The sequence below is a fragment of the Lagenorhynchus albirostris genome, chromosome 8 (assembly GCF_949774975.1).
Source record: "Lagenorhynchus albirostris chromosome 8, mLagAlb1.1, whole genome shotgun sequence".
NCBI lineage: Eukaryota > Metazoa > Chordata > Mammalia > Artiodactyla > Delphinidae > Lagenorhynchus > Lagenorhynchus albirostris.
In genome coordinates this window covers 72400339-72421819 of record NC_083102.1, presented here as the reverse complement: position 1 = coordinate 72421819, position 21481 = coordinate 72400339, and the positions used below count along the sequence as shown (strand labels likewise).

The window sequence follows — 21481 nt, the reverse complement described above, 5'->3', positions numbered from 1 at the left end:
ACTTTTGAGTCCTTACAGAATTTGCATTGTGATTCTTACATTCTTCATTAAATTATAGTTATTTGTATGTATTTTATTTAGTTATTTGTGTTTTATTTGTTTATTCAGTTAGTTGCAGATTATGCAAGTGTGGGTATAATTTACATATTAACGTTTGTAAATATACTTAGCAAGAAGCAAATTCCCCCAGGGAGGAGATGATGTTAGATAGTTTGGAAAGTCTTCAATAACCCCTTTCACTTCCAAAGCGTTGTCTCGGATAATCAGCTCCAGCTCATTGTCTGAGGAGGTAGCCCAAGGCATTCAAAAAAAATGTCCATCTCCCGCTCAGTAGGAGATTGAGTAGCGTGAGCATCCTCACACCAGAACAAAGTCAGGCTTCCTCAGACCGTTTCTCTTCCTTCCATAGAATCAAGAACAAGCCCCAGAACATCCACCTTCCTCTTGCCACTCACAGCTTTATCACCACTATCTACCTTGAGTTCACAAAGACTAATCTGACAAAGACTAATCCGTGTTCACCTCAGTCGCTTCAAGGAGTCTAAGACTTGCAAATGCCCCTCTAATCCCTATTAGGCTGTACACAATCTCTCTTCTCCCCTCATCTGCGCTCTTTTACAACTCCAGAAACCCTCTTCTTGTGCTCTCCAAAATTGTTAGCCCATTTCCAGAAGAATTCCCTGTATATCGGTCTCTTCTATGAATTTTCCCACTCCTTGCTCTAATGAAAACTGAATCACCCCTGAGGTTCGCTTCCTTTGCTGACCTCATGAGTGATGGCTGTTTCTCCCATGACCCTCATGACACTGGGCCTAGAGGCAGATAGCGGCCCTCCTTAGTTCTTATTGCCACTTCCAGGGCACTCTCACTTCTCCCAGTTTTGACACTCTTAACTCAGATTACATCACTCAAAACCCTGAATTACTACGGGCATTTACTGACGCCAGGGTGATACCTTCTCATTTCTAGAGAATTTTGACTTATTGCTTATCACACTCTCCAATACTACTACTATTTCAGTTCATGGCAATTTCAGTATATATGCAGAACATCTTTGCAATACCTAGATGCCCCACTTCCTCATTCTCTTCTCCAGTTATTTTGTCCTCCACTCTGATTTAGCTACTTGCTTAAGCCACGGTCATAGCTTTAGACCTTGTAATTACCAGTAATTGCAACCCCTCTACAATCCCAATATTTCCCATATTACCCTCTCTGACCACTACCTCCTGTCTTTCAATCTCACTCACTTCCAGGATCCTGACACCAACAATCTGCCACCTCCACTCCTTCCATCTTCCCATCTATGTCACATCTCTTACATCCCTTGATAGCCTCTCTTTTTTTTCTGATCCCCTCCACCAAGTATCCACAAGGCTAACTCTCACTGCCCTTAAGACTTGGCTCAGACATCCCCTTTCTTAATGATGTCTAGCCTGTCTAATCCATTTAAAATGGCAACTCCCACCTATCCCCCTAATCCTGGTCTACTATTTTCCATAGCACTTAGCACTTTCTAACATACTATGTAATTATGTATAACCATGTTTACTTTTTATTTTGTTTCCTCTTCCCCCAAAATATAAGACTCATGAGGACAAGGATTTTTGTCCTTTTGTTTCCTAATGTTTCTTATACATCTTGAACTATGCTTTCCACACAGTCATTGTTGAAAAATTATTTGTTAAATGATTAGCACTTATTAGATTTTAGTTTAAATTATAGAACCTATTAGATTATAATTCACGTTTAAGTGCCAGTCTCTTCCTTTCAAGTGACATATCACTGAGGCAGATGCTATCCTTTCATATTTCCCTCCAGGACTTGGCTCAGATATCACATTCTGATGGGAGGAGGCAGACCATAGACAAAATAAATAGAAGGTCTAGCATTCTAGAAGGTGCTATATGTCTAGCACTTTCTGTAGAGAAAAACAGACTCAGATGGGGAGTGAGGAGTGCTAGAGAGGAAGGTGTGAGCACTGCTGCTTATTCCCCAGCTGCGTTTGTTTTCACTACAGAAGGTGCTAGATAAATAGCACCCTCCAGCACGCTGGACATTCTATTTATTTTGTCAATGGTCTGGCTCCTCCCATTAGGATATAAACTACATGTGGGCAGATATTTCTGTCTATTTTGTCCACTGCTCTATTTTCAGGACTTAGAGCAATATCTGGCACATTATAGAGACTCACTACATATTTGTTTAATGAGAAGATGAATGCATGTCTCCTCTGCATTGACCAAAATGTCCCGTGTGTGCCCTCTCCCCCAATCCCTTCTCTCTCTGAGTTGATGTGTTTACTTCTGCATCATTCAGTTAACTTTCTCCCAATTGTGTCCCCTTCTCTCAGTCAACTCTGGAATTCAGCTCAGGATGCCTCCCCTTGGGGAAGCTTTGTCCTGTTACTGCACTTATTCTCTCTGGCCATTCTGCACTGCTCCCCAGCACTCATAACACTTTCTTTTTTTGACACGTTGTCTCTGAATTTTGCCACTTTGATATCCCTAGTCTACTCATACGATAAATTAATCCTTATATTTCTGTTCTTCCTGTTTTTATACACTCATTTAACAGTTTTCTGCTAATAGCTAAAGACAATGCAAGTAATCACATATACCTTTAGGGTAAGGGATACACAACCTGGATTTGCTTTATGTTGATGCATTTTATGATGGTTTCTAGGAATACATTGTACCTAAAAAGGTGAACCATATGTATAGTAAAACCTAAGTAGTTGAAACCTTCAGTTAATCAAGGCTCTGCACTTTAATTCTCTGCTGAAGCATAGGAAAATTTAAAATTAATATTTAGAAGGTACTTTGAGGTTCTGTCTCGGCATCAGGACACACTTGACCTATATCCTGTCCAATTCCGGAGAAGTCAAAAGCCCTGCAACACTAATGACCCAGACCACCCATCTCGGCCCCACATCACTATCTTGTTTTACGTACTCACACAGTTCCCAAGCTCAGCTATCCCACCTGCATGATATCTTACATCTCCTCTGTCCCCATAGCAACTAGTACAATGCCAAATGTACTGAGTAGGTGTTCAAACAATACCTTCTGATTTATTGATTGAATGATAACTGTGAGGCTTTTCTCAAATCTCAAAGTCTGAATGATGTACTTACTAAGATAGGAAAGTTTACAAATACATCCTTAAAAGGTTTTCAAAAGAAAGCATCAAACTATGAATGACCATGGATTTCACATACACTGTATAGGTAACCAGGGTTTTACTATAACTGTTGCTCACCTTCTCATGGGCAGCACTGTTAGTATTATTAAAAGATTTTTTGGGCTTCCCTGGTGGCGCTGTGGTTGAGAGTCCGCCTGCCAATGCAGGGGACGCAGGTTCGTGCCCCGGTCTGGGAAGATCCCACATGCCGCGGAGCGGCTGGGCGCGTAAGCCATGGCTGCTGGGCCTGCGCTTCCGGAGCCTGTGCTCCACAACGGGAGAGGCTACAAGAGTGAGAAGCCCGCGTACCGCAAAAAAAAAAAAAAAAAAAAAAAAAAGATTTCTTGAGTAGAAGGAAGAGAATGGACAGAGATTTGGTCAAAAGAGGAAAAGATTATCATCTGGGAACACAGCAGAAAATTCCACTTCGTAAGGAATTTGAAGTTATAATGATTTGGATGGCCTTCGTCCATTCATGAATTATTTGGTAATTGTTTAATACCTGCTATAATCATGGCATTGTGAAGGGTCTTAAGAATAGGTTATCTACCTTGTGAAGCTTCTAGAGTAATAGCAAAAACTAACATATGACAGAACCTTAATAAGTGTGCTGTGAAAAGAACAGGCTAGGTGCTATGGCAGCAAACTATAGGAGGAGGATGTCACCTAAAAGGCAGACTGGGAGGGTCAGTAAAAACTTCCTTGAGGAATTTGCCAGATCCTTTTCTTACATAATTGCATCTCTATTCTGTCTTGTTCCCAAATATATACTGTCTGTTAGAAATCACACAGTACTGTTAAGTTGCTACAGGGGGTCAGCCCATTCAGCTGGATCAGTTAAAGTTGGCAAAACAGCAGCAACCCATTCAGAAAAATGAAATCATTCCCCAACATACAACACCCCAGGTCTAATCTCTGAACCCTTCTGTTTTCTACTCAGCTTCCCCTTGGCCCTTATATCCCTTTTGTCTTCTGATACTTAACCACCCCTTTCAAGTTCAACCTCTATGCTTCTGCTAAAGACTCCCAAGCTGCCTTTTAAAATACATAATCAAGTATGATTATTTTTGAATGGTAAATAGGAGCTGTTTCCTCACCATGACTGAGGCTCTTGAGTGCCTCTCTATCCTGTCAGACCCATTTTGCAGATCCACTGAGTGTGCAGAGATAGGTCAGTTTATCTACCCCTTCTTCCCTGGAAGATTGTATTCTATTCCCAAACAAATGACAACCTGACTCCAAACTCTGTTCCTAGGCTTCTGTGCTCTCACATGCATGTGTACCTGTGGCCATTGATTACTTGCCTCCTGAACAACCCTGAGACACCCAGATTCCCACCACACTTCACCTTTGCACACCAACAGTTGAAAAAGGAGCTGAATGAAAGGTCTTTTTCAAAATATATTTTTAACATATAAATTAAGTTATATACATTATTGATAATGTCTTCTCAGATTCTAGAATTCCCTGCCAGTCTCCCAGTGTTCATGTGGTATCTCCTGTGATCTTTTGGATGGAGGGGGCCACTGTATATCTGGGCAATATCCAACAGCCTTCTTTGTATAACCAACTAATTCAGACTATCCTAGGCCAATTACTGTATAGCATCCTCAAAGCTTTGGAAAGGTGAGTTTGTGCTATTAAGGGTAAAGTTCTTGGGAACCCAAATTCCTCATAGGTAAGTCATATATAGGAGTGCCACTGTGCTGTAGAGGTAGGCTTCCAAATTTTAGGTAATTCCATATTTCTTGGGATTTTTCTGGGTGTTTTAGTTCTCTGCTTGTCAATAAAGACCCCTAGGAAATATCCTAAAGTGGATTGACCAGTTAGTAGGTCATCTGCCACTATGGCAGCTCCACAGAACTCAAAGGCCCAATTCTGGAGTACTCTGGAGCTTGAATTCTTTAACATAGAGCTAGAAGCATCTACAGGCTTATCTCATTTTATTGTGCTTCATCTTATTGCGCTCTGTAGTTACTGTGTTTTTGCAAACTGCACGTTTGTGATAACCCTGCATCAAGTGTATTTGTTCACTTCATGTCTCTGTGCAGCATTTTGGTAATTCTTACAATATTTCAAACTTTTTCATTATTATTATATTTCTTATGATCTGTGATCAGTGATCTTTGATGTTATTATTGTAATTGTTTTGGGGCACCACGAACCATGCCCATATAAGACAACAAATTTAATAAATATTAAGTGTGTTCTGACTCCTCCACTGACATGCTGTTTCTCCATCTCTCTCCCTCTCCTCGGGCCTCCCTATTCCTTGAGACACAAGAGTACTGAAATTAGGCCAGTTAATAACCACGTGGTGGCCTCTAAGCAGCCAAGTGAAGGAAGCGTCCTATGTCTCTCACTTTAAATCAAAAGCTAAAAATGATCAAACTTAGTGAGAAAGGCAGGTTGAAAGCTGAGACAGGCCGAAAGCTAGGCCTCGTGAGCCAAACAGTTAGCCAAGTTGTGAATGGAAAGGAAAAGTTCTTGAAGGAAATCAAATGTGCTGCTCCAGTGAACACACAAATGATAGGAAAGCAAAACAGCCTTACTGCTGATATGAAGAAAGTTTTAGTGGTCTGGATAGAAGATTAAACCAGCCACAATATTCCCTTAAGCCTAAACCCAATCCAGAGCAAGGCCCTAATTCTCTTCAGTTCTGTGAAGGTTGAGAGAAGTGAGGAGGCTGCAGAAGAAAAGTTTGAAGCTAGCAGAGGTTGGTTCATGAGGTTTAAGGGAAGACACAGTCTCCATAAAGTAAAAGTACAAGGTGAAGTAGCAAATGCTCATGTAGAAGCTGCAGATAATTATCCAGAAGATCTAGCTAAGATAATTAAAATAAAGGTGATTGCACCAAACAACACATTTTCAGTGTAGACAGAATAGCCTTATATTGAAAGAAGATGTCATCTAGGACTTTCATAGCTACAGAGGAAGAGTCAATGCCTGGCTCCAAAGCTTCAGAGGGCAGGCTGACTCTCTTGTTAGGGGCTAATGCAGCTGGTAACTTTACTTGAAGCCAGTGTTCATTTACCATTCGGAACATCCTAGGGCCCTTAAGAATTATGCTAAATCTACTCTGCTTGTGCTCTATAAATGGAAAAACAAAGCCTGGATGAGAGCATATCCGTTTATGACATGGTTTACTGAATATTTTAAGCCCACTTTTGAGACCAGCTACTCAGAAAAAAAGATTCTGTTCAAAATATTACTGCTCACTGACAATGCACCTCATCACCTAAGGGCTTTGATGGAGATGGACAAGATTAATTTGTTTTCACGCCTGCTAACAAAAGATCATTCTGCAGCCCCTGGATAAAGGAGTAAGTTTGACTTTTGAGTTTTATTTAAGAAGTACATTTCATAAGGCTATTGCTGCCATAGATAGTGATTCCTCTGAAAGATCTGGGCAAAGTCAATTGAAAACCTTCTGGAAAGGATTAACCATTCTAGATGCCATTAAGAACAGTTGTGATTCACGGGAAGAGGTCAAAATATCAATATTAACAGAAGTGTGGAAGAAGTTAATTCCAACCCTCATGAATCACTTCGAGAGATTCAAGACTTCAGTGGAGGAATAACTGCAGATGTGGTGGGAATAACAAGAAAATTAGAAGTGGAGCCTGAAGATGTGAGTGAATTGCTACAGTCTCATGATAAAACTTTAACAGATGAAGAGTTGCTTCTCATAGATGAGCAAAGAAAGTGGTTTCTTGAGATGGAATCTACTCCTGGTGAAGATGCTGTGAAGATTGTTGAAATGACGACAAAGGACTTAGAATATTACGTAAACTTAGTTGATAAAGCAGCAGCAGGGTTTGAGAGGATTGACTCCAGTTTTGAAAGAAGTTCTGCTGTGGGTAGATGTGATCAAACAGCATTGCATGCTACAGAGAAATCCTTTGTGAAAGGAAGAGTCCATCGATGCAGCAAACTTCATTGTTGTTTTATTTTAAGAAATTGCCAAAACCACCCCAACCTTCAGCAACCACCATCCTGATCAGTCAGCAGCCATCAACATCCAGGCAAGACCCTCCACAAGCAAAAAGATAATGACTCACTGAAGGCTCAGATGACAGCATTTTTCAGCAATAAAATATTTTTAATTAATGTATGTACATTATTTTTTTTAGATATAATGGTTTTGCATACTTAATGGTCTACAGTATAGTGTAAGCATAACTTCTATATGTACTGGGAAACGAAAAATTTCATGTGACTTGCTTTTGCAGTATTTGCTTTATTGCAGTGCTCTGGAATCAAACCCAAAATATCTCCAAGGTATGCCTGTATGTAATTTAGTAAAAGGGCCAAGAAAACCCAAGTTCTGTACATGGGCTTTTCTGTTTTAAAAAAATTAAACCCAAAGGAATTGATAGGTGCCCAGTGTAGGAGAAAAAACCCATGTCATCTGGGCAGTATTTGAGAAGTCTATCCTGTGGGGAAGCGGGGTGTAACATCCAGTTATAGGTCTAACCGACAAAACATTTCTGCACTGCCAAGTAATTCAGTCAGAAGCAGCACTTGTCTTTTTTTAACTTCAAAATCAAACACATCTCTGAGAGGCAGGATTTGTCCAAAAAGCCCTGATATCTGACTTCTGATAATGCCCATAAGTTGATTTCTACCCCAGTAAGTCTACCACCAGATGATCTAGCCTGCAGTCTTATCCTCAGAGAGTAATGATTTCTGGCATCAATGCTATGCTGACCTGCAAGTAGCCAAGGGTCGGCCCTGGACATATATATTAACACACATGTGCTCCCTAACAGTGGGTGCTGGGCTTTATTCTCCAGCTGTGTCATGCTGTCTTCATTGGGGCACAGGTACCTATTCAGGACACCTCACCCCTTCTAACACCCCGTCTTAGTCCCATCAGATGTCACCAAGCATCGTGTGGCGGTGAAGTCTTCAAGAGGCATCAAACAAGTTATATCCTCTGAACTAAAGACTGGTACTAATAACATTTAATCTTCGTGTTTCCATTACCAACCTCAGGGGTTGGGCCCTGTGATTATATACATTGTCCTTCACCTTAGGGCTCTGTTTCTAGACGGTTGTGGTTGAAACACTCATCAAAAGGGACATTTTAAACCAAAATTCAGGATGCCTGAAACTGACTCCCTTCTTGAGTGTGTTTTTCAGTGTTATCATCTTCCAGATAAATTTTCTTGGAACTTGAGCCTCTTGTATCATTTCTTGAGGGTTTTCTTTTGCAAATTATGGTTCAGTTGTCTTCAATTCACCATATAAATCCAAACCAAATGCACAAAAGACAATAGAGTGATACCTTGGGAGGTATGCCTTGTACTAAGAAAGAGACCAGGTAGGTCATTTTTCAGCCAATAATTCAGTTCTGCTACAATGAGTTCTTTGTTTCCAACTAGAACAGCGAGTTCTACAGCAATTTCTGCACACCCCAAAACTTTCCTGCATTCTTTGTTTTACTGCAATCAATGAATACCTTACACCATTAGGCGTAGCCAGCCTGACCTCCAAGCCTGACTTGAGTAGGCAATTAAAAAAGACAATGCCTAGTCTGGCACTCCGTAAGGTACTTCCTTAAGGTTCTGTAGAATTTTGAATTTTTCTTTTAATTATTTTCTTTGTTTGAACTCATAATATTCTAAAGCTCCTTCAGAGCATAGTAGTCATCCCTCATTCTATAAGATTGAAGATCTTTTCCCTACCTAGTACCTGCAACAGTTACTAGGGAATTATACTGAATATATGGCCCCCACTGAAATCAGGAAACACGCTTGTACCTTGGAAAATGTTTGTGGTTCAATTCCAAGGATAGGACTCTGTTACCATATGTATATTTGGAACAACAGTACCTTGACTGTGGCTGTATTTTACCATTGGCATATCAACTCTTTCAATCCTAGAAGGAGGCTGGGTCCAAAATATCAAAACATCCCTGACCAAAAGTTACTGCACACCTCACATACGTAATGAGAAATATTTGGCACGTTTCTTCAGAGCTGACATATTTCTAGTCTGCTATTCTCCTGTCTTCATTACCAGCCTTTCCCATTTCCAGTCTTTCCAAACTCAGTCTCTCTCATGGACTTTAGCTTGAATTAGCCTTTGGTTGCTACTCTCGTTCCTCACTCTGTACTACCTGGGTGCTGTGATTTTTTTGGGCAGTTCTCCAGAGTAATCAAACTGTACCAGTACTGATCTAGAATGGCAACAGACTCTATCTTTGACAACTGTTAACAGTGGATTAAAACAACAAAAACACCTGGGAAAGAGTGTAACAACTCTCTTCAAAATAACTATAGTAATGATAGTTTGGCTCATTGATAAGGTCAGCATGAAAGATCACTTTTTAAGACTTTATATGCTTTTTTAAAATATGAACTTCTAGTACTTTGAATAACAGCATTGAAAATAAAAGCGTCCTTTAGAATCATCTTAAGAGTATATATCCAATAAGACCACTATAATTTAACACTGCAATTTTAATTTAATGATCTTATTCGTATTTCCTAAACTAATTTCCTAAAGTTAGAGAAGATAATTTTAATATATCTATTTAATATTAGTAGTTTCCTAGCAAGAATCGATCCTAGTACTTTTGTTGAAATGTAGGACTGTTTTAATTAAATTATAAAATCCCAATGGAAATCATTTTGACTTTTATTACATTTTTCTTTCATATGTAAATTAGAGTAATTTACTTGCTGTAAAAACAGAAAGGAGGTCACATTAAGACTGATATTTATTATACTCCAATAAAGATATTAAAAAAAAAAGAATTGTAGGAAAAGAAAAAAAAAACTGATATTTAAATTGGAAAATAGTCCTTTTAGTCCATAAAGGCAGTCTGGCAGTATTTTTTCCACACATTCATTTACTTATAGATATTAAATATATGCCAGCTGAATAATTCAACCGAATTTGGCTAATTCATGTCAGTAAAATGTTCTTTTCTGTGACATGTTTTAAACCAATAAGGGGAAATAAAAAGTAAAACTAAATTAAAAAATGTATACACTAGACTCTCTGTATGACACTGTTTTTCAGGAAAATAGAATTTAGTGTAATCTGTATACATCTCAGAGCTTTACCAAATAGCACCTCGACATAAAGTAGTTCTCTTTATTCAGTGATCTATGGTGCATTCATTGTCTGTCACCCTCCCCCCAGTAATATTTAATGTACTAGACAAATCTGTCCCTAACTTTTTTTAGGACAGGAGCAAGAATACAAATCGTTGCAGGCATAACAGGATTAAATATTTAACAGTTAAAACCCAGGCTAAGAAACTATTACGTAAAATATGTTCTGTTTTCCTACATTGATAAACACGCATTGATAGTGCCCTAGAAGGCTAGGTGTGAATTTAGAATTTCAGATTCTTAAGATTTCTGGTTGGGAACTTTGCAGTGTATGTTGTTCCTCCAGCCCTCAAGCTGCCCCTCTTCTCTCTCACTTCTAGGTTTATTCTGCAAAGCAAATAGCCTATCACTTACCTGCATGGATACTCCAGCCTTTATGCCCAAGCTCTATTTATTTCCCCTCTCCTCGGGCTTGGCATATGGGTGGCACAGTCTAAAGAAAGTAGGTTGGGGCTGCTTGGGCAGAGAATTCTAAAGATGATCTAGAAGGGAATTGAAGACTCTGGACAGGCATGCCCCATGGATTCCTTGCCTGTGGAGAGGGCCAGAGCAAGGCCCTCCAAGGCCCGGGATAGAGACTCTGGAAGATACCCCTGGAAGATAGTCTGTTGTGAGGTTGAGCATACAGAGTCAAACCCACGCAGGTCTGAATTCTGGTTCTATTACTTATTAGCTAAGAGATCTTGAAGAAGTTATTCAATGACTCTTTAACTAGTTTGATTACCTATAAAATGTGAATTATCAGAGTACATACCTCAGAGGGTTGTGGGCATTAAAGGATATATTTTCCTATCATATATACAGGAGTGTGTCTGGCATAGAGAAAATACCTTACAAATGTTAACTATTGTTATTCTTTTAACTCCAGAACAGTGTCTGACACAAAGCTATAGATGCTTTAAGAAAATCTGAGTGTATAATGACTAAATTGGTTAGAATATCTTGTTTTTTCATTACTTTTTCTAGTATTTGGTTAAAATGACTACAAATTTCAGTTTGTATAATCTAAGTAGAAATCAATTTTAAAATACACACTGAGGGTAAAGGATCAGGATTACTTTTCATATTAATTAAAAACAATGAAAATAATTATCACAGAAATTTGAAAGCAAAACAAATTTGTAAAAAGTAGATTAAAAAACTAAGTCTCTATTGTGATCTTTGCTAAAGATTTGCCTATCAAATCAAGAGACTGCTTTTTGGAGTGGACTGGGAATGCAGAAACAAACATCCTTTCATGGTGTTAAACCTTTTATAGTAGAACTCACATTCAAAAGAAAACTGTATTTCTTAAAGTTCAAATTCTAGTGAGGATTAGAGCTGAATAGGGCTTATTTGCTTAGCTGCCCAATTTAAAACTGATCACTATTATCCTCACCTCATTCACTGAGTCATTTACTTCAAATAATTTATTAGGGCCTATTGCATGCCAGGTATTGAAAATGCGGAATCAACAGGCACAGTTTCTCCTCTCAAGGAGGTCACAGGTTGATGTGGAGACAGGACTGGAACGAGGAGCCAGAATGTTAGGCATGGGATGTTCTGGAAGGGCTTTGCATACCATGCAGAGGAGCCTGAAGACAATGGAAGCCATGAAGATTCTGAGTAGGGAGGTAAAGTGTGGACAAAGGTTTGAAATGATGGAGACTGGTTAGGACACTCATAGATTTTGCCAAAAGATTTGCCTCATGGAATGAAGACTATTTCAGGCTTTCTCTACTCTATTGGCATTGTATTAAAAGGAGCAGATAGATTCGAGAAACCATTATGGACAGAGTTGATGCTAAAAAACAAAAATCTCCATTTTCCTTTAGTCATCTTACCTAGAATCACCCACCTATTTATCATCTTGTCACCCCCCCACTACCTTTCACCTCTTTTCTTCCTAGCCATAAGTGATAATTTGATGACCTTTAATAGCAAAGGGGAAAAAAACTCCTATTACTAACAGCTTAGAAATCCTAGTGTATCTTTTTGCCTCCCATTTTCAGGAAGGAGCTAAACTATCGGAAAGATTGTGAAATGTCTGACGTGTATCATAGAAAGAAAAAAATTTAAGAAATTTAACGTTATCTTACTAGAATGACCTACTCTGATTATCCTGTATATAATAGTAGACTGTCCAGTCCCTCTCAGGTCAGTTCCCTCACTCTGCTTTATTTTTTCTTCTTTTTACCATATATATTCACACACACACACACACACACACACACATATATATACACATGTGTATGTATGATATATGTCACATGTGATAAATTGTATATCATATATCATGCATATATACACATGTATATATACATGTATTTGTCTTCTTCAGTTAGAATGTAAGCATCATGAGAGCAGGGACTTTGTTTTGCTCTCTGCTGTATTCTTAGTGCTTAGATAGAGCCTTTGATGTCTCAGCATTAAACTCTTTCCCGAAGAGTCACAATCTCTTGCACTCTTTGGATGGCTCCCACGGAAAAGAGAGGTGAGGAGAAAGGGCCATTCTTCCATCAATGAGGTGATGAACAGAGAATAAACCATCAGCATTTACCTGTGCGTATATGGAGTAGGCTTTAAAAGAAGCATGGCCCTTGGACACTCAAAGAGATCTGGAAGTTTGCCATGAAGGAGGTGGGAACTCCAGATGTGTACACTGACACGAAGTTTAACAAAGCTGTCTGAGCCAAAGGAATAAGGAATGTCCTATACCATATCCATATGTGGGAAACAAGGGTGAAGATTCACTAAACAAGCTCTATATGTGGATAACCTATAAATCTGTCACCACTTTCAGAAATCTATAGACAGTCCATATAGATGTGAACTAACCGCTGCTGTCAAATAGTTATAAAACTGAAATCATTCACACACACACACATACAACAGAGCAAAAACTTCTGCCTGAAGAAAGTACAGCAGTAGACGCCTTGAGCCTGGCATATACTGGAAATGCCATGCTCTAAATGACCAATATTGGTAGACTACTGGCTATGGCTAATCACTGTAAATATTTAACAGCCAAAAAAACACTTACTTTGTAAAAATGCATGGAGAAAAAATAATATGAATATATTAAACAACATAGAGTATCAAGCTGTATAATAGAGTGGCTCCAAATGGCTAGGAATGCTTTGAGCCCTATGTTGATCAATGGTGTGATGCCTTGTACCATGATTTTGTCCCTTTGAACACTGACTGAACTGGTTACCAGCTACTTAGTAGCTCAATGTCTTTCTCTTTTCCTTTCTTATAACCACAAGTCAAACACATCTGTAACACATCGGAAATCCTGTGGGAGGCAGAGTTTCACTCCAGTTTACGCCCGTAAGGCCACATGTCTTCTCGCCCTTTCTTACTCCCATATGAAAACAACCATAGTGAGGTGTATATGAGGTTGAGAGTATTTGCCTCCACAGGAGGTATGTTTTCACCATGCCCTGATTCACAAATCTTTATCTTCCTCGCTGCAGTTACTCCGTGAGGGTAACAGCATTACATGGCATAGCCCAGCAATCTCCAGGGAAGGAGGTCCAAACTCTGTTCCTAGGCTTCCGTGCTCTCACATGCATGTTACCTATGGCCATTGTTTCCTTGCCTCCTGGACAACCCTGAAACACCCAGATTTCCACCACAATTCACCTTTGCACACCAACAATTAAGAAAGGGGATGAATGAAAGGCCTTTTTCCAAATATGCCATGGGCCTCCTCATGAAGGTCCTCTATCTGACAGTCACACTGAATGTATAACTTCAACATCTAGAAACTTTTTAAATCAAGTATGAGGCAGCATAACCGAATTCAGATCCCATCTTTTCTACTTACTAGCTAGGTGATTTTCAGTGAGTTACTTATCTCCTCTGTGCTTCAGTTTTCTCATTTCTATAACAGGAATAACAATTCTACCTCTCTCATAGTGTTAGTATGAAGGTTAAATTAATGTGGTAAATCATTTATATCAGTGCATGGCACAGAGAGAGAGCTACCCAGTTGTTTGTGAAATTACATGAGCATTGCACTTTCTTTCCACTACATATAGAAGCCATACTTATATGACATCTTTAGGATACAACTGGAAAAGTTACATTTTTAGAGATTAGCAGTTAGGTCACCTACTTAAGAAGCTCAGTATTTAATTGTTCAATTTAATAAAATGCAATATGCATAAGCATAAAATATTTTTTCTATGGCTTCTTTTATAATCAATAAATAGCTTACAGAATACATTTCATATATAACTGGAGAAGATACATAGGGCCTCACAGTCCTCATGCTGGCAAAACTCCTCTAAATGTGTAGACTTGGGCTGCAACAGGGACTAGAGTTCTGAGGACCAAGAAGGACTGAGCATAAACAATACAGGATTAGTTATGAATGTTGTCAGGTCATTCAATGAACATATAAAAAGACTATTTCCTTATGTCACTTTGTTAAGGTAAGATTCAATAATATCAAAAATAACATAATTTTTATATAAGTTACTCATTGAGACCTATCACTGAGACCTATCAAACCAGTGAAAAGACATCATTTAAATGACTGAGAATGCTATACAACAGGCACTTTCAAAGAGGATGCTTTGAGCATCTTTCCTTAATAAGTACAAACAAGAGAAAGACTATATCACAAGGCAAACAGTTTATTACTTTTTAAGAAAACTGGATGGTCTCTGCATATCAGGCCCCATTTATTAAAGTTTAAAGAACTTTAGATAAAAACTGTACCCTCTGAGATCCATCTAGTGATCAATAGAATGGCCCTGGGGGAGAGGAGTGGTGAACAAAGTGAAAATTTAACATAAACTATACCTGGATAAATCTAATTTAGCAGGTGGGGCAGAAAAGGCTGTTAAAAAACACAGACCAGATTATCTCAAATACTTTATTTGCTTCAAGGAAGGTTCATTCAAAATGGAGTACAGGAAAATTGAAAAGGCAATATACTGTTGCTATATCATGTTATTTCTTATGTCTCATAAAAATATCAAATTGGACTGAAAACTGATTATCTTGTTAACTGTCTACATTAAATCCTATTCAATAGTGTCCCTTTCTCTTCTAAACTATATCCTCTGACTTCCCTTGTTTTATTAAAGTTACTAATTTTGTTTTCAGTCCAATCAAGGCTTAATTAGCTTAATAGATATATATATTCATGAATAAATAATATATCTTTAAGACTTAAACATACATTTAAAAAAATATCAGCTGGTTAATATTATTCTAAGATCTTTTTCTACCTGGTCAGTCCTCTTATTCTTCAGAGTGCTATATAGGGCTCTACCACTTGAAGATATCCTATACTTAAAAAAAAAGTTATGGTATTAATTCAACTCAACTTTTATCAAATCTGAGTGGACGAAAGAAAATCACAGCAAAATCAGCTTTTTAGGCAATTGAGGTGGTGAACTGACCATGGAATGTGGGAGAAACAGAGAAATCAAGGGTGCTGCCAAAGTGTTATCCCAAACTACTGGAAGACTGACATCGCTTACTGAGATGAATAAGTGTGTGAAAGGAGCAAACCTGAGGGAGAAAATTGGAAGTTTGGTTTTGACTATGTTAGGGTTAACTTTGCCTTTAGACATACAGTGGAGATGTTGAATAGGCAGTTTGCTAGACCCTCTGGAGATGAGATGAGAGGGCAGGACTGGAGTTGTCAGCATAGAAATGGTATTTAATACCCAAGACCTGATCAGTCCACCTGAGACCAGTATATATCTAGAAGAGAACATCTGAGGGCTGAATCCTGGGCCACTCCTATATTTGGAGGTTGGGACATGAGAAAGAACCAACATCAGGGATGGAGAAGGAGCTTAAACCAAGAGAATGTGGGTCCAGGAAGCCAAGGAAAGAAGTGTTTCAAAGGTGGGAGTGATCAACAGTGTCAACTCGCCGACAGATGGTAGGTCAAGAAGGATGAAGACAATGAACTGACCATTGGATTGACAATAGGAAGGTCACTGATCTTAACAGAGTGGTGTAACTTCAGGGATGGTAAAGAAATCCTGAGCAATGGATTAAAAGAGAAGGTGAGGAGAATTGGAGATAGCAAGTATGGACAACTCTTTCAAGAATTTTTGCTACAAAGGAGACAGAAATAGAAGATGAGAGCTATTACAGCATGTATGGATATGCATATGCTGCAAATGATCTAGCAGAGAGGAGAAAACTGATGGTGCAAGAGACAGGGGGAACATTCCTTAAAACTGAAACTCAAACAAGGTATACTTGCTGTGATTCCACTGGAATAAAGTAATTACATTTGTCTGTATTTTTTCTTTTTCATATGCATGCATACTTTTTAAAGAATATTTTTAATGGAGCTATATAATAGAACCACTGAGAAGCAAATACTTGAAACTGTCTTTGCCTTTGCTTGCCTCCCTCACTTCCGCATTCCTCCCTTTAAAGATAGTGGATGTTCTGTGGCCCTAAATTTTAGCTAAAAAAATTCGTGTTATGGGAATTAATGAAGCGTGCTTCTCCTCCAGTAGTATTTTGATTTACTGATATATTTTAGGACAAAATGATATGAGACATTTGCTTCAAAATAGTCTTCTTGGGGGAAGAAAATGAAATGCGTGGGGGAAGACATGAAAGAAGTTGGGCTTCAGTTGATAGTTGATGAAGCTGGGTGATGGGTCTGTGGTGATTCCTTACACCATTCTTTCTTCTTCTCTGTGTGTTTGAAAATGTCCGTAATATAAAGTTAAAAATTAGAAGAAACATAGTGTCAATACCATGCTTAATCCAAAGAAATCCATTAAATGGTGAAAATTTTGATAATTTGGTAACAGGTGAAAGAACTGTTCAGGGGCACAGGAATTTTTATGTCATTTTTCAAATCATATCACCTACTTTGCTGGTATGATTTGAAAATATACAGCACAAACATAGCCTTTTCATATACAGTACAAGCTTTTTTATCGGAAAGTATCTCAGTTGCTTTAAGATAGAATTAATTTGGATGCTTATTGTGCAAATAATTTGGAAAACTGGATTTTTAAAAATGAAGCGTTGGTTCTCTTAAATATCCTCTCACTTTAGGTAAGCATAAAGAATTCTGAAACTTATTCTATAAAACATGTTCTGAGGTAATATATTACACTTATAAAACAATGCTAATCCAGTTGATTGTTATGTAAAAGAATAAATAGTTGATTATGCACAGAAGGTGAAATTTCAGCGCAATAGTTACCACTTTCCAAAAAGAAATGGTAGTTTCTGAAATTTGTCACTCTTACGTTGCTATATAAAAATTTAGGTTAAAAAGATTTTTAGCCTTTCAAAACTAGCAAATGTAGAAACAGCAGTGTTAGTACATTAGCTCTTCAAATATTAACCATTAGGTATTCTCTAGTGTTTCCCAGTTACTCATTAACCATTTTATAGTGTTACTGTTTCTCTGATTGTCGGTAATTTCCACCAAGGAAAGTTGAAAAACAAACTCCAATAATTTTTTTTCTAGATCAGAATAATGTTCAGATTTTATTAATAACATCCCCCTTTCTCACTATATATTCATTATTAAAAGTCCACTATGTATTTGGGACCTGTAAATTCTACTTCAAAAATTAAACCCAAAGTTGTGCTGTTTATGGTTTCTTTTGTATGGCTTTATTGCCCTCAACATTTCCTTGGTGTAAACTACTGAGCAAGGGAACAAGATTTCCTTTGTAAGTGATACCTAAATTCCTATTCTGCTTTAAGCATCTAATTTGTACTGTGAAGACATATAATTTGAGACTTGTAGCTATATCACAAAAGTACAACAGTTTACGCTGATCTCTAATTTTCTGAGTTGTACTGGCTATAATTTAAATTTTTTGCATGTTTTTAACTGCAGTGCAAACCAGTATACATCAGAAATCTTTGTATATTGACAGAGACTAGGAAAAGGATGCCTTGTTCTGATTTCAGATAAGCATTCCCTTTTCACAACTGCAGGTGCAAGAGAGCTCATTCATAATATTTGCTTCAAATCAGCTACAGTCACTGGATGGAAATACAATGCTATTACACGAGAACTTGACTAATCTTTACAAACACAATGAATATTTTTTAAAAACTCACAATTACTAGCAAAATCTGGGGGCAAGTAGCACTTTTTCTTTTGCCTAAGTATTGGGAACAAAATATACTCTGTTGACACGAGTTTTGGTCATCTTACTAGTGTATGTGCGTGTGTATGTATTTACTAAATCCAGAAAAATACTTTGTCACTTATTGACACAGGATGGAGTTATGCTCAGTGGTGTCACTTAACCGATAATTGATAATGTTACTTTTTCCTTTGCCTTAAGTTTCACTTATTTTGAAATCAACTTATAAGCCAAAAAAGAGCCACAAGATAAAAATTAACTCTGCTCTCATTTCACACAGTTGGATAAATCTTCTTTGGAAACAAATATTAGACAGCTGTGTATGCAACCAATAAGTGAAGCTAGCATGTTTCCATTATAAACCCTTATTTATAAGGTTATGACTTGATGGTTTTAATTAGCTTCAGGCAGAAATTTGGCTCATCAATTCAAAGCATAGGAGAACATTTTAGTATACAGAACAATTACAACTCTCCTTCAACAGGAGAGGCCAGAGAAAGGCTCTAATAGAATTTAAGTCTCAATGACCAAACACAGATAAAGTAAACATGTTCCAAAAAGTATGGCAATAATCATTGCATTGGCAAAAATAAATATTTGGCCTACATTTAATACCAGTAAGAACTCATCCTAAATTCATGATTATTATTATCACTTACTTTATGTCTTACTGTTTGCTAACAATCCAGTACTGCCACCTTAAATTTGCATCTAATTCACAAGTGCCAAAGCACCTTTTCATACACTATTTGACTTGAGCTTCTCTTTGTGATTTGTAAAATGAGGGGACAATATCCTATATAAAGAAGTATCCTCTCCAAATCAGGTAGTTCTGACAAAAGTGGCTTGCCTGGACTGAAAGGTGTCAATCCTGCTCTCGGGTTCTGTCTCAGGGTCTCGGTCTCAAGGATTGATCTCACTGAGGGATGAGTTAGCTAGGAATTGTTTCTTGAGCTGAAAAAACAGTGACTTAAAGCAAGAATATTCTTCATATATGTTTAAGTCATTCAAGCTGAGCACTATGGTAGAGGAAACTTGTGTGCAGCTATCCTTTTCTTTCATGGACTCAAAAACAGAACGCTCACTCTCATTATACCAATTTATCCTCAGGCTTGAATCAAATGCAAGCTAGGGGTTAGTGGACCCACATACTAGAAAGATGGGGAGCATCTTCAAGGATGCCTTCAAGGAGGATGCTTTCAAGGAGGATGCCTTCAAGGACGGGGCAGAACCCCTAAACGGGCTTCTGTAAATACGGCCCACCACCCTCCCAAACTTCCATGCTATTACTGCCTCCCTCAGCAATACACAGGGTCTCCTCAGGTAATCAGTTATTGCTGTCCCTCTAGGGAGGAAACGCTTGACACCTGGCCTCCCTCGAGCCACCTGCAACGGAGAACGGCGCCACACACCCACCCTTCTGAAGTTCTCTGCAGATGGAGGCTGTCACCGGGCCGCTTACCTGGCCGGGATGCTCTTCGTGACAGCCCAAGACCTTTGAGGAAGGGAAGAAAACAGAAGAAAACAAAACAACTTACCACTTTGGCCCAGTCCAAGAACAACTGAAAACACCCAGGCCGCCCGGAGGAATGGGGCAGGACCTGGCCTGCAGTTTTGCAGGCAGACTAATGTGGCAGTAAAAAAAGCCAGGGCCGAGCGGCACATAATGCAAAGCAGCCCGCACTGCACCGCGCCCGCCGCCTGGCTGCTAACCGGATGCGCGCTCGCGCTCCCGGGCGCGAAGTGCCAAGTGTTGCTAGGACGTTTCCAGCAGGCCCGGCAGGCGGACCCCGCGGCTCGGAGCAAACGATGCAGGTACGGCGGCCTGAGCACAGCTCGGCATTTCAGGGCCCCCGCGGCCCTCCCAGCTCCGCACGGCTGGTCCCGCGATCTCCGCGAGAAGCACCTCCTCTGACGGCCAAAGGCCCGGGGCGGCGACGCGAGCAAAGGCTCCGCAGCCCGCTCTGGGACAAAGAAAAGAGCTTTTGTCTCTCTCCAGCCGATGGGGCTTCTGCTGCATAAATCAGCTTAGCGAAGAGCCAAACACAATCAAACCCAAACAAAGCCCGAAGCTGGGGGGAAAAACCAGCCTAATGTACATTCAGTGGGTGATGCTGCCTCTGTGGGAGGGGACGCTGGCGAGGCCGAAGGGGAAAAAAGTCGATGGCGCATCAATGAGGTCGAGCTTCTTCCACAGGTGGGCAGGGAAGCCAACTTCACTTAATTGCAACTTTGCAGCCTCGTCAGCTGAGCAGCGGGCAAAGTCGAAGAGGCAGCGTCCTGGTTGGCGAGGGAGGAAGCTTGATGTGCCAGCAGCAGGGGGAGGCGGCCCCGGAGCGCCCTAGAAGCCCCCGCCGGCGCCCGCGGACACCGAGTGAGGCATCGCAGCTCCCTGCTTGACCGGGAGTGGAGCGCACGGCCGCGAGCGCAGGAGGAGAGGTCCCCCAGGGGTGCAGGAGCCTGGCTTCACGGGGGCGGGTGCTTCGTGCCCTCGTCCTTTTGGCTCCAGTGTGCTGCTCAGGCGTCCCGCCGTCCGGAGCCGGGACAGCTGTCGCGCTCTGGGATGCACCCCGGAGAGGATGAGAAGGAGGCGAGGCTGGCGAGGGGCGGGGGAGGAATGGTCCTGCCCCGGCCCCGCTGGGGTGGGGAGGGAGGGTTGGGGCTCCCAAAGTGCGGCTAGCTAGGCGCGTTCGGGCTGCGAGTTGCTAGGAAACCGCCCCACGCTACAGAGTTCCTTGCCGCGGAGGCTCGGGCTGCAGCAACAGCTCGGAGCAGCGTGGGCGGGACATTGGTGAGGCATGAAGTCACCGCGGCCCACACTCGCTCTTTGTTTTGCTCACTCCAGCTCTTTTTCCTCCCCTTGGCTCTGAGAGTTGCCATTCCCATCGTTCACAAGAACTCCTGATGCGTAGCCGCGCAGCAGGAATCTCACACCGTGTTCTCTTTCCCCCTCCTCTCCGAATCCCTACATCCCAACGCTCGCCTAGGTGGCGCGGAGACTAGCTCAGCAAGACTGGCAGCTGTGCGCAAACCCCAGCCTCTGACCCCGAAGCTGCGCGTTCCTTTGTTGGGAGATACTGC

The 21481-nt window shown here is 40.1% G+C and overlaps 1 protein-coding gene across 1 annotated transcript in view; it reads right to left on the bottom strand.

Annotated features, from left to right (window-relative positions):
- The window catches only part of ITGB8 (integrin subunit beta 8), a 91371-nt gene extending 70429 nt beyond the window's left edge, over nt 1-20942 (bottom strand). The window contains exon 1 of the mRNA XM_060156149.1: nt 19939-20942. Coding sequence (XP_060012132.1) covers nt 19939-20065 — 127 coding nt within the window. The 5' untranslated portion in view covers nt 20066-20942. The remainder of the gene's footprint in view (nt 1-19938) is intronic.
- Between the last annotated feature and the right edge of the window lie 539 nt (nt 20943-21481).